General features: G+C 43.5%; 1 protein-coding gene across 1 annotated transcript in view; it reads right to left on the bottom strand.

Annotated features, from left to right (window-relative positions):
• The window catches only part of LOC123121505 (probable aspartyl aminopeptidase), a 7660-nt gene extending 3928 nt beyond the window's left edge, over positions 1-3732 (bottom strand). Inside the window, exons 1-7 of the mRNA XM_044541506.1 lie at positions 3492-3732; positions 3241-3379; positions 3048-3126; positions 2670-2872; positions 1696-1768; positions 1054-1140; positions 780-935 (exon numbers count right to left, since the gene is read on the bottom strand). Of these exons, the coding sequence (XP_044397441.1) occupies positions 780-935; positions 1054-1140; positions 1696-1768; positions 2670-2872; positions 3048-3126; positions 3241-3379; positions 3492-3558 (804 nt within the window). The 5' untranslated portion in view covers positions 3559-3732. The remainder of the gene's footprint in view (positions 1-779; positions 936-1053; positions 1141-1695; positions 1769-2669; positions 2873-3047; positions 3127-3240; positions 3380-3491) is intronic.
• Positions 3733-12635: the final 8903 nt, after the last annotated feature.

Raw genomic sequence — 12635 nt, 5'->3', positions numbered from 1 at the left:
CGCTCGTCTCTCCAGGATCATCGCAGATGTCATGATCTCTGAAAATCCTAATGCTTTGATCGTCATAGCTTTTGTTGGACTTTTGTATGCCTTTGTTGGCTTTTGGGTTAGGTTTTTTGTTTTGGCATTTGTTTGCCTGATACTACTGGTACCTGTTCTCGCTGTATGGACCTGCTGGCAGGCTTCATTTCTGAGTAAATGGAGCATGGGAGCTCTCTCCCTGTTGATCTATACCCCTGCTCACCCCCCAGACTAGGGCACCCAAATTATAGCCTCCCCGTCGCCCCGCGCACAACAACCGGACATCATCCGTGGAGAGCTACCTCCAACCACTCAGAGCGCCACCCAAGCACCCCCACCACCTTTGCACACCCCCAATTGACTCCCAGCCGAAGGACAGCCCCTGGGAGCCCATCTTCCTCGACTCGGGCAGCACACTCCGTCGCACTGCTGGGAGGTTGCTCCGCCCGATACGGTAAGCACGCATCTGATTCCTTCCGAGTCCTAGCCCCTTCAACCCTTTCTAAACCAACGTCATGCTCTTTTCCAGCAGTCGCGACGCAGAGCGAGGCCAGCACCTCCTCATCTAGGTCACTCACATGGGCTGGGCCTTATGGGACAGGTGGAGATGGGCCAGGCCCATACCGGTTCAACAGAGTGTATGCAAAAATATTTGAAATAGTGTGAGATGAAAAGAATTTTAGTACTTTCAAAACATGTGGAATATGCAAATATGGTCTCCATAGTCTACATGCAAAAACTTAAATGGAGAAACAAACCTTCAGTGAACAAAATGACATGCAAAGGTTGTCAAGCCTTCCCGAAAAGATGAATTCTTTCATGGCACCTGCTACAACGCTTGGTTGAGTATCACACAGCTGCAGCTCGAAATCACAGATCTCATCAACTTCACAATTAGCCTCTTTAGCAATCAACTGCAAAAAATGGAAGCAACATACATTAAGTAAAAACTAAAACATACTCAAATCCAAGGGCTCTTGATATTTAATAAGTGAGAATGTTTGGCTCCACGTAATGTTAGAAATACATAACCTGCAACAATAGTGGATGGTGCTTTGTGTTTTCGCCACCGGATGACTCCCCTGGAACATTTCCTTCCACTAATTTCTGCATTTCATGCTGCAAAGAAAAAAAAAGATTGAATCAAGATTCGAATTTTCAAAGCAAACAAAAGAAGATAAGTGTTCTATGGTTCTTTTATCGTAATAGTTTAATTCCAAATAATTAAAGGACAATAATGGCATTCCTATGAACATATTAATTTCCAAATTTAACATTTTCTGGATAAACTAGGTGGAGCATTCTACGATAATGAAAGAGGCCTGAAGTTTTGCACTATTAATCATTTGAAGAAATTGATACTACGCAGTTTTGTTCAGAACGTGTGAACATGAAGAAGAGTAGAAGACATGTACACAATGTGCAAGCAAGTGTTGCTTCTTACATAGAGAATACAACATCACAAGGTGTATCAATATCCTAGCGGAACAACTGACATTGATGTTATACAGAGGCTATGCCTCTTCAAACTGAAAATTATGGCAAAATAACAAAAAATTCATGATAGTTAATTCCTTGGCTCAAAGATATTATGCCCATCATCAAGTACAATAAATAACAAACAAGCTGACTGAAAACACGAAGATCAGATTCCGATCAATGCAGTCAAATCACCTTAATCAATGTGCCCAGCACTGGGACAAGATGATTCTGATTGTTAATCTTGAGACCTTCCGAGGAGATAGTCCTGCGCAAAATATGAATAAGACACATGAGAAGTATTATTGTAAGTAAGTTTGTAATAGACTAAGCGTCCAAAACACCAGGGTTAAATCCAAACATAGGTAGCATTATAGTACGTAATTCCGTAATGAGGCTACAATTATTTAGTACTGGCACTGTGACATAGCAATTTAGGATCGGAGGGAGTATATAATATTTTCAGAACTTCCATTCAAGCAATATATGAAAGCTGAATAGGAAGTTTCACATACCCCTTAGGTGAGGCACTAAAAGATAATCTTTAATTCTACATCTAGGACTGCAATCTGTAAACAACTAGCGATAATACTTCACAAATACATAAGTTCAAAAAGTGGAGAACAATGAGATACCGAATTTACATTGCAGTATGGACCAGATATCAAAACCAATATTTAGCTATTTCTCTTCGTGCAAAAGAACAGGATGAAACTTCCAGAATAGTGTTCTAGACTATAGGCCCAAAATGCTCTTCAACTATATTGGATAATATGATCCAACTGGATGAACTACCGAGTAACAAGGCATGATAAAGAAAGCCCTTCAGTTTAAGGAAACACACGATAACTAGTTTTCCCAAGTTTTATACAAGAGTATGAAACTTATGTGGTTGTACAAAGGATAATTCAAGGTTGTCTTTCAGATGGTGCATGAGATACAAGGGTTAACACAAGAAACTGAATGGAGATACAGAAGTACAATATTTGCAATCTAAGGATCATTTCCTTTGACTGTTTTCATAGGCTTCATTCATTATAACGATCTTAGGATTCATTCATTGCATAAAAAGCTCTCAAATGCAAGAACTGCTCCACAATGAAGGAGTAATTTTCAAAGGCTTCACAATATTGAAATATCTGTATTAAAAACGAGTTTTTATCACCAACCTGTCTAGGTGAATAGCCAAAGTGGGGATTCTCATGATAGGCTCTTGCACCCTTACAAGCTTATGCCCATAAGAGACCACACCGTCCTTCTTCTCTCGCACAAGCACCCTACCAGCAATAGTAAGGTCACGGTCAAACCATGTGTACCACAATCCACCTCCATAAGTTTGGACTCCAACCTCAAGATAACCTCCCTTGGTTATCTGCGAAAGAAGAAGCAAGACTCTGTTAGTAAATCATCAAAATCTAGCACCTAATAAGTAAGACTAAACAGCAAACTAGGATATCTGATTGATACATGAACCGCTGTTCCTGCAAAACATTATCAATCGATGTTTCAGGACACAATTGCTCTGAAATGAATAACTAAGAGCTCACCTTGGTGACAGGCTTGAGCTTCAGACATGGACTGTCCGTATGTGCGCCAATGATGTGGAACCCATTACCGGCAACGTACCTACCAAACATCGATACCGAATCGTATTGGATTAGATTCATTTTTCCATTTACAAAAGAGTGTGCATTTTGTGTCGGGAAACCGAAGGAGAGGAAGTAGATAGAGCGGACTCACTTGGCGCCGATAGCGAAGGCGACGATGGCGGAGTGGTTGCGTGTGAAGAAGTACTTCCGGCCGGGCTGAAGCCCCGACCACTCCTCCCGCTCCGATAGCTGCTCGAACCCCGCCGCCTTCAGCAGTCGCTTCGCCTCATCTTCTCCCACCGGAAGCAACAGCAGGAGATAGATCCAGTCCAGATCAGTTCAGTTCACTTCACCTCACGTCAGTTACGAACAAGCGAGAGGGGAGCGGGACAGGACGCGTACCGACGGCGTGGAAAGCGGTGGGCGAGGCGTTGAGAAAGTCGACGAGGTCGGAGACGACGGCGGCCATGGGCGGCGGGATGCGGTAGGGGCGGAACCGCGGAGGTGGGAACTGAGACGGAAACACGATCGGTCGGAACGCAGGGGGATCGTATGTTTTGCTCCGCCGTATCTCTCGTATATTATGTATTTCTTTTGATGTATATCTCGTACTCCAGTATATTATGTGTAGCACGACTTCGAATACGAAACGTGTTACAATGCGTATCTCCGAGGTCTTCAACGCGGATACAAAACGGACATCCATGCCAAAAAGAAAGGACGCCGATAACTGCCACACGTGTGGGCGTTAAGGGATCTGCCCACACATTCTGTGTGGTGCCTAAGAGGATCAGCCCATACGCTTGTGTGTGGGCAAAATAACTAGCGCCCACACGCCTGTTTTTTCCCTCTCGGTCCCTTTTACACGCGTGCGTGTGGGCGGGTACGTCAGGCCTCGTACCTCGTGGTCGCGTACGCCCCACATGACACTTTACCGCGCGCCCGCAGTTGCCATGGGCTGGACCTTCGTCCATGTTCGTTTAAGTGCAGTTGCCATGTCGCTGAACTACGGTTGCCATGTCGGACAACTACAGTTGCCATGTTTGCTCAACTGCAGTTGCCATCTCAGGTCAAAGTTTCAGATTGCCTTTTTTGGACAACTACAGTTGTTGCCATATGTGGTCTGGTCTACTGCAGTTGTCATGATTTCAAAACTTTAGGAGTTGCCACCTACTAACACTAGGCAATTGCCCATGTAGCATTAAAAAAAAGGCATGGCAAAAAAACATGTTCAGGTAAAAGAAAGAGTTGCCAGGTGCTCACAAGCACGCTAGGGCAGTTGCCATGTAAAAAGAAAGAGTTGCCATCTGCTTACGTGCACGCTAGGGCAGTTTGCCATGTACCATACAAAACATATGGCAACTGACATGTTCAGGTAAAAAAAAGAGTTGCCATCTGCTTGCAATCACACTAGGGCAGTTGCCATGTACACTGCAAAACGCATGGCAACTGGCAGCTTGGGTGTGGGAGAGGAGGCGGGCGTGTGGGCGAGATGGCAAACGCCCACACACCAGCCCTTGTACGTGACTGAAAACTGGTGTGTGGGCGAACTGCTAAACGCCCACACACCGGCCCCTCCGTCTGGTAAAACGGATGTGTGGGCGACCTCTCTCACACACCACACACGCAAGTTGTCCTACGTGGCATACAAAATCAGCTAATTCGTGCCAAGATTCGTGCAGAAGTTACTGGACGGTGATGGAAGCGTGTGGGTGAGTTGGCTAACGCCCACACGTGTGGGCGTTACACTTTTCGGAAAGAAAACGGACATCGACCGACCCATCCGGACCCAACGAAGTAAATGTCATCCAATCAAAGTCACCAAATATAAACGGTCATCATATTTTTATTGATTTTTGAGTTAATTTTTACATAGCAGAATAAACTAAAACAGGTATTCCCTTCGTCCCATAATATAAGAGCATTTCTGACACTAATAGGAGTAAAAAGGAACTGAAGATTCCTATTCTACTCCTCTCGTTGGAGGTGAGGTCAAGGAACCTCATCCGGATGTTTCACTCTCTCGTCGTTGGCGGCTAGCATGAACAAGGCAAAGCTGACGACATATGCCTCTTTGCCATCATCATCATCATGCTGGTCCGACGCGTCGTCGTCCTCCACCTCCAGCCCCTCAAAGAGCCAGGCGCACTTCGCGTCATTGACGCAAAAGCTGCCAACATTCATGGCAGAGCGCGCGGACGCTCTCCACGTACGCGGGCACTTCTTGGTTGACGTCGATGTTCGGGTTCGTCTGAACGATGTCCGCGCCGGCAGCGACGGATGCGCCATCGACCTCAAGTGCCACCTCCCGTGAGGTGCTCCTCCTAGAGGGCTAGGTTGTATTGTTGCTCCGCCTGTAGCAGAGTGAACTCATACGCTGGCATGGCATCGATGGACATCTCATCCTCCTCCTCTGACGGCCGATGATATGATTCTTTTTATGGAACATGACCTGGATAACAATCGAAACCTAATGTTCTTGTTTTCAACGTTTTAGTAAATGTCAGGCCTTAAGGTTAATTTTTATAAAAGTGGATTGTTCTGCTTTGAAGAAGCTTGTGCGGGTGTGGTTGATTACGTTGACCTGTTTGGTTGTCCGCAAGGTCAATTCCCGATTAAATACTTGAGATTTATTGATGTCTCACAAATGCGGAGTGGAAACACGTGGAGGGGCGCTTAGAGAAACGGTTGAACAGTTGAAAAGTCAAGTTACTCTTGAAGGGCGTCTGGTCTTAGTCAATTCCGTCCTCACAAATATGATTCTCTATATGCTTTTTTTAACTCCCAACAATGGTCTTGTAAAGACTGGATTATTTTCGGATCTAGATTGTTTTGGCAAGGATACTCTGAAAAGAAAAAAAAAATATAGATTGGCCAAATGAAGCGTTGTTTATTGGCAGAAAGATCAAGGTGGCCTTGGCATGTATTACTTAATAAATGATTGTTCAAACTATTTACCGATGATGGTGTTTGAAAACCCTTGCTACGTAATAAGTATCTAGGCCAAAATTGCGTTTCGTGCCTATTGAAAACCTGGTGACTCACACTTTTCGGGGTGGTCTAATGGCAGAAAAAAAACATCTTTTTGATCATTCGGGATAAAAGAAGACTGGATTCATTTATGTGAGGACAATTGGCTAGGCAATGCTAGCCACCGAAATCAATATCTAGGTTTGTATTGCATTATTCGTGATAAGAATGATACTTTTGTGCAGGTACTCAACATTCCCACCGGATATTTCTTTCATACGGAATTTGGTTACCCTTATGTCATGGAAAAATCTTTTAACCCTATTAGGTTCGATTAACCTGACACAAGGACGGGGTGTGTTTCGTTGGAACCTCACTATATATGGGTCATTCACAGTCGACTCTTATGTATCATGCTCTCACACATTCAGAGATCACAATGGATAATAATAGGAAATTTTGGAAGTCAAAAATCCCACTAAAAAATAAAATCTTCATGTGGTATCTTCGGCGGGAAGATGAAAACATCGTAATTGGTAAGGAAGCAAGAAGTGTGGCTTTTGCACTCATGAAGAGACAATCAAACATCTCTTTTTCCCGTGCAAGTTTAGGCGTTCTACGTGATCAGTCATCCAAATAACGTCCAATTAGTATTCGTCCACAAGTGTTGCCAATATTTTCGGTCATTGGTTAGACGATATTCCAAATAGGTTCATAATGGCAATAACGGTGGGAGTGTATGCCTTATTATGTTCGTTTTGACTATAAATAATTCGGTGTTTAATGGCAAAAAATATTCTCCTTTGCAGGTTATTTTCTGTTGTAGACATCGCTTCATACGCGGTCTAAACTACACTGAATTGGAATATCAATCGTTGTTTTAGGCGGCGTGTATGCGGTTAGAGAGGATGGCAAAGGAGGTTTCTAACCAACATGTGTGGTAGTAGTGGTAGTATAATCTCCGGATGGGTCCATCACCTCCTTGGACATATGTATAGTGTCGGTCCTATATGACTATGTTGTTGCGGATATATCAATTTTTTATTATCCTTTGTCCTTTGGTATTTAATTGTGTGCATCTTAGTTATATAGAGGTTGGCGATGCTCATCATAATTTGTATCTGATTGATATATTTTAAGTTAATAAAAATGTCATTATCCTTTATCAAATAAAATGAGGAGTTAAGAAAAGTGGTTCCTACCTAACTCCTAAAACTTAACTGCTAAAAGAACAAATTCATTTATTTTTAGACCATACTACTCAATTACTTCACTAAACGACATCTTCGACACATACTTCATCAATTCCTCACTAAGAGTACTGATAAAAGAACAAGAAGGAAAATCACACATTTCACTAGGAACACAACTTCCTAGAATGCTCCTACAAGTTCAGTCAATATTTTCTCCATCTCCTTATGTTCATTGCCAACATTTTTGCTCTTCCCCATTGACTTATCTAGCTTGCACACTTGTTTCTTTCCCGCGTCCTCAAATTTGTACATTTACTAGTAGAAAAATGACTTTACGTTCGCATCATTAGTCCTGGTTGGATTACGGCCTGGGACTAATGTGACGTTCGTGGAGTACCTCTAGTCCCGGTTTATGACACAAATCGGGACTAAAGGGGTGGTGGCAGGCTGGCGTCAGGCTGGGGCCCCCATGAGCCCCTTTAGTCCCGGTTTGTGACACAAACTGGGACTAGAACACCTTTAGTCCCGGTTTGTGTCACCAACCGGGACTAAAGATGCTCCTATATAAACCCTTCGTCCAGCCCGAGCCCATTTTCCCCTTTCCTCTCTTGTCTATTCTTCCCCTCTTGCTCGAGCTCATCCTCCATTTTTGCCAAAATTTGTCAAGATTAGAAGGCACCCCATCCATCCAAGTGTTCACAAAGGTTAGCAACTTTGTCCTTTCATCTCTCATTGCTAGGTTAGCTCTTGCAATGCTCTGTAAGTATAGTTATTTGTGGGTTTTAGTTTGGGACTAATTATATGTGGGAGTTTATTTGATTTATATGCAATTTGCTCAAATTAACTTCTTAGTTTGCATATCTAGGTGAGGTTTACTTAGTGCCTTCCTGTCCCCGTCCTAACCACCATCGATCGTCTACACCATCCCGTCGCTGGCACCACCTTGGTGAGCCTCTTGTTCTTATCCTTTTTATTAAAAAAAATCATGTTTGTGTGACTTAGATAGTTACTTGTATAATTTTCTTACTTGTATGGTTGTTTGTTATACATAGTGGCATGGTTTTGATATCTGTCCCCGTCAGTCCTCGTCCGGTTTATGATTCGGATGTGGTATATTATCTTTTATAACTATTTGTTACATTTCGTGTTTATGACAATTATGCCCATGAAGTTGACATAGATATTTTTATCTAGGAGGTATGTGAACCAGAAATTGCAACCGACCCTCTTGTCGAGAAGTTAAATTTAGTTGAAAAAGAAAACGAGTATTTGAAAGAAAAAATTGAAAATAATTGAAGAAGAGAAGATGAAACTGGAGTTGTTTGTTGTCGATGTTGTCGATGATCACAAGATCAAGATGGATGCAATGCGCTTGAAGATTAGAAAGATTAGAAAATAAGCCGTTAATAAAGAGGCTTGGTATCACTATGCTGTTGGATCAATTGTTACCTTAGTTGCGATCTTGATCGCATTTGTTGTTGCATTTAAATGCTTTAGCTAGAGAGTTTGTATGTTCTTTTATGAGAATAAGTGTGTATGAACTTTATGTATGAACTTGTATTAATTTGGTCTTTTCGGTGTTGTGTAATGAAGATGAGCCGGCAATGGGTGTATGATGACCGATGCTCCCCCTAGTTCATTAATGGCATGCATACTTTTCTGGTTGCGACTGAGGCAAAAAAGCGGCCGAATGGTTTTATGTGTTGTCCATGTGCTGTCTATAAGAATGAGCACAATTACTCTAACTCAAAAATCATTCATGTCCACCTGTTTACGTCCGGTTTCATGTCCGGCTAAAACTGTTGGACCAAGCACGGAGAGAGAGGGGTTCTAATGGAAGAGAATGAAGAAGAATAGGATGATGACAGCTATCCTAGCCATGGGTTCCCTGAATACAATTGTACAACAATGGGGGAAGAAGCTAAATAAGAGGCATCAGATGAGCCCGCCGATGATCTTGGTCGGGCCATTGCTGATGCAAAGAGAAACTGCGCAAGTGAAAAGGAGAAGATGAAGTTGCAGCGCATGTTAGAGGATCACAAGAAATTGTTGTACCCAAATTGCGAAGATGACAAGAAAAAGCTGGGTACCACACTGGAATTGCTGCAATGGAAGGCAGAGAATGGTGTATCTGACAAGGGATTTGAAAGGTTGCTGATAATGTTAAAGAAGAGGCTTGCAAAGGACAACGAATTGCCCGACAGTACGTACGAAGCAAAGAAGACTGTCTGCCCTTTAGGATTAGAGGTGCAGAAGATACATGCATGCCCTAATGACTACATCCTCGACCGCGGTGAGTACGAGGATTTGAATGCATGCCCGGTGTGCGGTGCATTGCGCTATAAGATCATCTGCGATGACCCTGGTGACGTTGAGGGAGAGCGCCCTAGCAAGAGGATTCCCGCCAAGGTGATGTGGTATGCTCCTATAATACCACGATTGAAACATTTGTTCCAAAACAAAGAGCATGCCAAGTTGATGCGATGGCACAAAGACGACCATAAGAAAGACGGGAAGTTGAGAGTACCCACTGACGGGTCGCAGTGGAGAAAAATTGAGAGAAAGCGGGAGGACTTTGCAAATGATGCAAGGAACGTATGGTTTGGTTCAAGTGCAGATGGCATTAATCCTTTTGGGGAGCAGAGCAGCAATCATAGTGTTGGGGAACGTAGCATGCAATTTCAAAAAAAATCCTACGATCACGCAAGATCTATCTAGGAGATGCATAGCAATGAGAGGGGGAGAGTGTGTCCACGTAACCTCGTAGACCAAAAGCGGAAGCGTTAGCTTAACGCGGTTGATGTAGTCGAACGTCTTCTCGATTCAACCAATCAAGCACCAAACGTATGGCACCTCCGAGTTCTGCACATGTTCAGCTCGATGACGTCCCTCGAACTCTTGATCCAGCAAAGTGTCGAGGGAGAGTTTCGTCAGCACGACGGCATGGTGACAGTGATGGTGAAGTGATCCATGCAGGGCTTCGCCTAAGCACTACGACAATATGACCGGAGGAGTAAACGGTGGAGGGGGGCACTGCATACGGCTAAGAAACAATTGATGTGCTTTTGGGTGCCCCCTGCCCCCGTATATAAAGGAGGAAAGGGGAGGAGGCCGGCCCTAGGGGGCGCGCCAAGTGGGGGAAACCCACTAGGACTCCTAGTCCTAGTCGCCCCCCTCCTTCTTTCGGAGGGGGAAAGGGGAAAGGAGACGGAGAAGGAGAAGGAAAGGGGGGCCGCGCCCCCTCCCCTTGTCCAATTCGGACTCCCCATGGAGGGGGGCGTGCCACCCCCTTGCGGGCTGCCCTCTCTCTCCCCTATGGCCCATGTGGCCCATTACTTCCCCGGGGGGGTCCGGTAACCTCCCGGTACTCCGATAAATATCCGAAACACTCCGAAACCATTCCGGTGTCTGAATACTATCGTCCAATAATATATCAATCTTTACCTCTCGACCATTTCAAGAATCCCCGTCATGTCTGTGATCTCATCCGGGACTCCGAACAATCTTCAGCCACCAAAGCACATAACTCATAATACAAATCGTCATCGAACGTTAAGCGTGCGGACCCTACGGGTTCGAGAAGTATGTAGACATGACTGAGACTCCTCTCCGGTCAATAACCAACATCGGAACCTGGATGCTCATATTGGCTCCCACATATTCTACGAAGATCTTTATCGGTCGAACCATTATGACAACATACGTTATTCCCTTTATCATCGGTATGTTACTTGCCCGAGATTCGATCGTCGGTATCTTCATACCTAGTTCAATCTCGTTACCGGCAAGTCTCTTTACTTGTTCCGTAATGCATCATCCCGCAACTAACTCATTAGTAACATTGCTTGCAAGGCTTATCATGATGTGCATTACCGAGAGGGCCCAGAGATACCTCTCCGATACTCGGAGTGACAAATCCTAATCTCGATCTATGCCAACCCAACAAAACACCTTCGGAGATACCTGTAGAGCATCTTTATAATCACCCATTTACGTTGTGACGTTTGATAGCACACAAGGCATTCCTCCGGTATGAGGGAGTTGCATAATCTCATAGTCAAAGGAATATGTATAAGTCATGAAGAAAGCAGTAGCAATAAAACTTAACAATCATTATGCTAAGCTAACGGATGGGTCTTGTCCATCACATAATTCTAATGTGATCCCGTTCATCAAATGACAACACATGTCTATGGTTAGGAAACTTAACCATCTTTGATTAATGAGCTAGTCTAGTAGAGGCTTACTAGGGACACTGTTTTGTCTATGTATCCACACATGTATCAAGTTTCCGGTTAATGCAATTCTAGCATTAATAATAGATATTTATCATGATATAAGGAAATATAAATAACAACTTTATTATTGCCTCTAGGGCATATTTCCTTCGGTCTCCCACTTGCACTAGAGTCAATAATCTAGATGACAATATAATGATTCTAACACCCATGGAGTCTTGGTGTTGATCATGTTTTGCTCGTGGAAGAGGCTTAGTCAACGGGTCTGCAACATTCAGATCCGTATGTATTTTGCAAATCTCTATGTCTCCCTCCTTGACTTGATCACGGATGGAGTTGAAGCGTCTCTTGATGTGTTTGGTTCTTTTGTGAAATCTGGATTCCTTCGCCAAGGCAATTGCTCTAGTATTGTCACAAAATATTTTCATTGGACCCGATGCACTAGGTATTACACCTAGATCGGATATGAACTCCTTCATTTGCTGCTTCCGAAGCAGCTATGTACTCCACTTCACACATAGATCCCGCCACGACGCTTTGCTTGGAACTGCACCAACTGACAGCTCCACCATTCAATATAAATATGTATCCGGTTTGTGACTTAGAGTCATCCGGATCAGTGTCAAAGCTAGCATCGACGTAACCATTTACGATGAGCTCTTTGTCACCTCCATAAACAAGAAACATATCCTTAGTCCTTTTCAGGTACTTCAGGAGGTTCTTGACTGCTGTCCAGTGATCCACTCCTGGATTACTTTGGTACCTCCCTACTATACTTATAGCAAGGCACACATCATGTTTGGTACACAGCATAGCATACATGATAGAACCTATGGCTGAAGCATAGGGAATGACTTTCATTTTCTCTCTATCTTCTGCAGTGGTCGGGCATTGAGTCTGACTCAACTTCACACCTTGTAACACAGGCAAGAACCCTTTCTTTGACTGATCCATTTTGAACTTCTTCAAAGCTTTATCAAGGTATGTGCTTTGTGAAAGTCCTATTAAGTGTCTTGATCTATCTCTATAGATCTTGATGCCCAATATATAAGAAGCTTCACCGAGGTCTTTCATTGAAAAACTCTTATTCAAGTATCCTTTTATGCTATCCAGAAATTCTATATCATTTCCAATCAACAATATGT

The sequence above is a fragment of the Triticum aestivum genome, chromosome 5D, assembly GCF_018294505.1.
Source record: "Triticum aestivum cultivar Chinese Spring chromosome 5D, IWGSC CS RefSeq v2.1, whole genome shotgun sequence".
Taxonomy (NCBI): domain Eukaryota; kingdom Viridiplantae; phylum Streptophyta; class Magnoliopsida; order Poales; family Poaceae; genus Triticum; species Triticum aestivum.
Note: the sequence above shows the minus strand (reverse complement) of the source record. Positions and strands in the feature narration are given on the sequence as shown.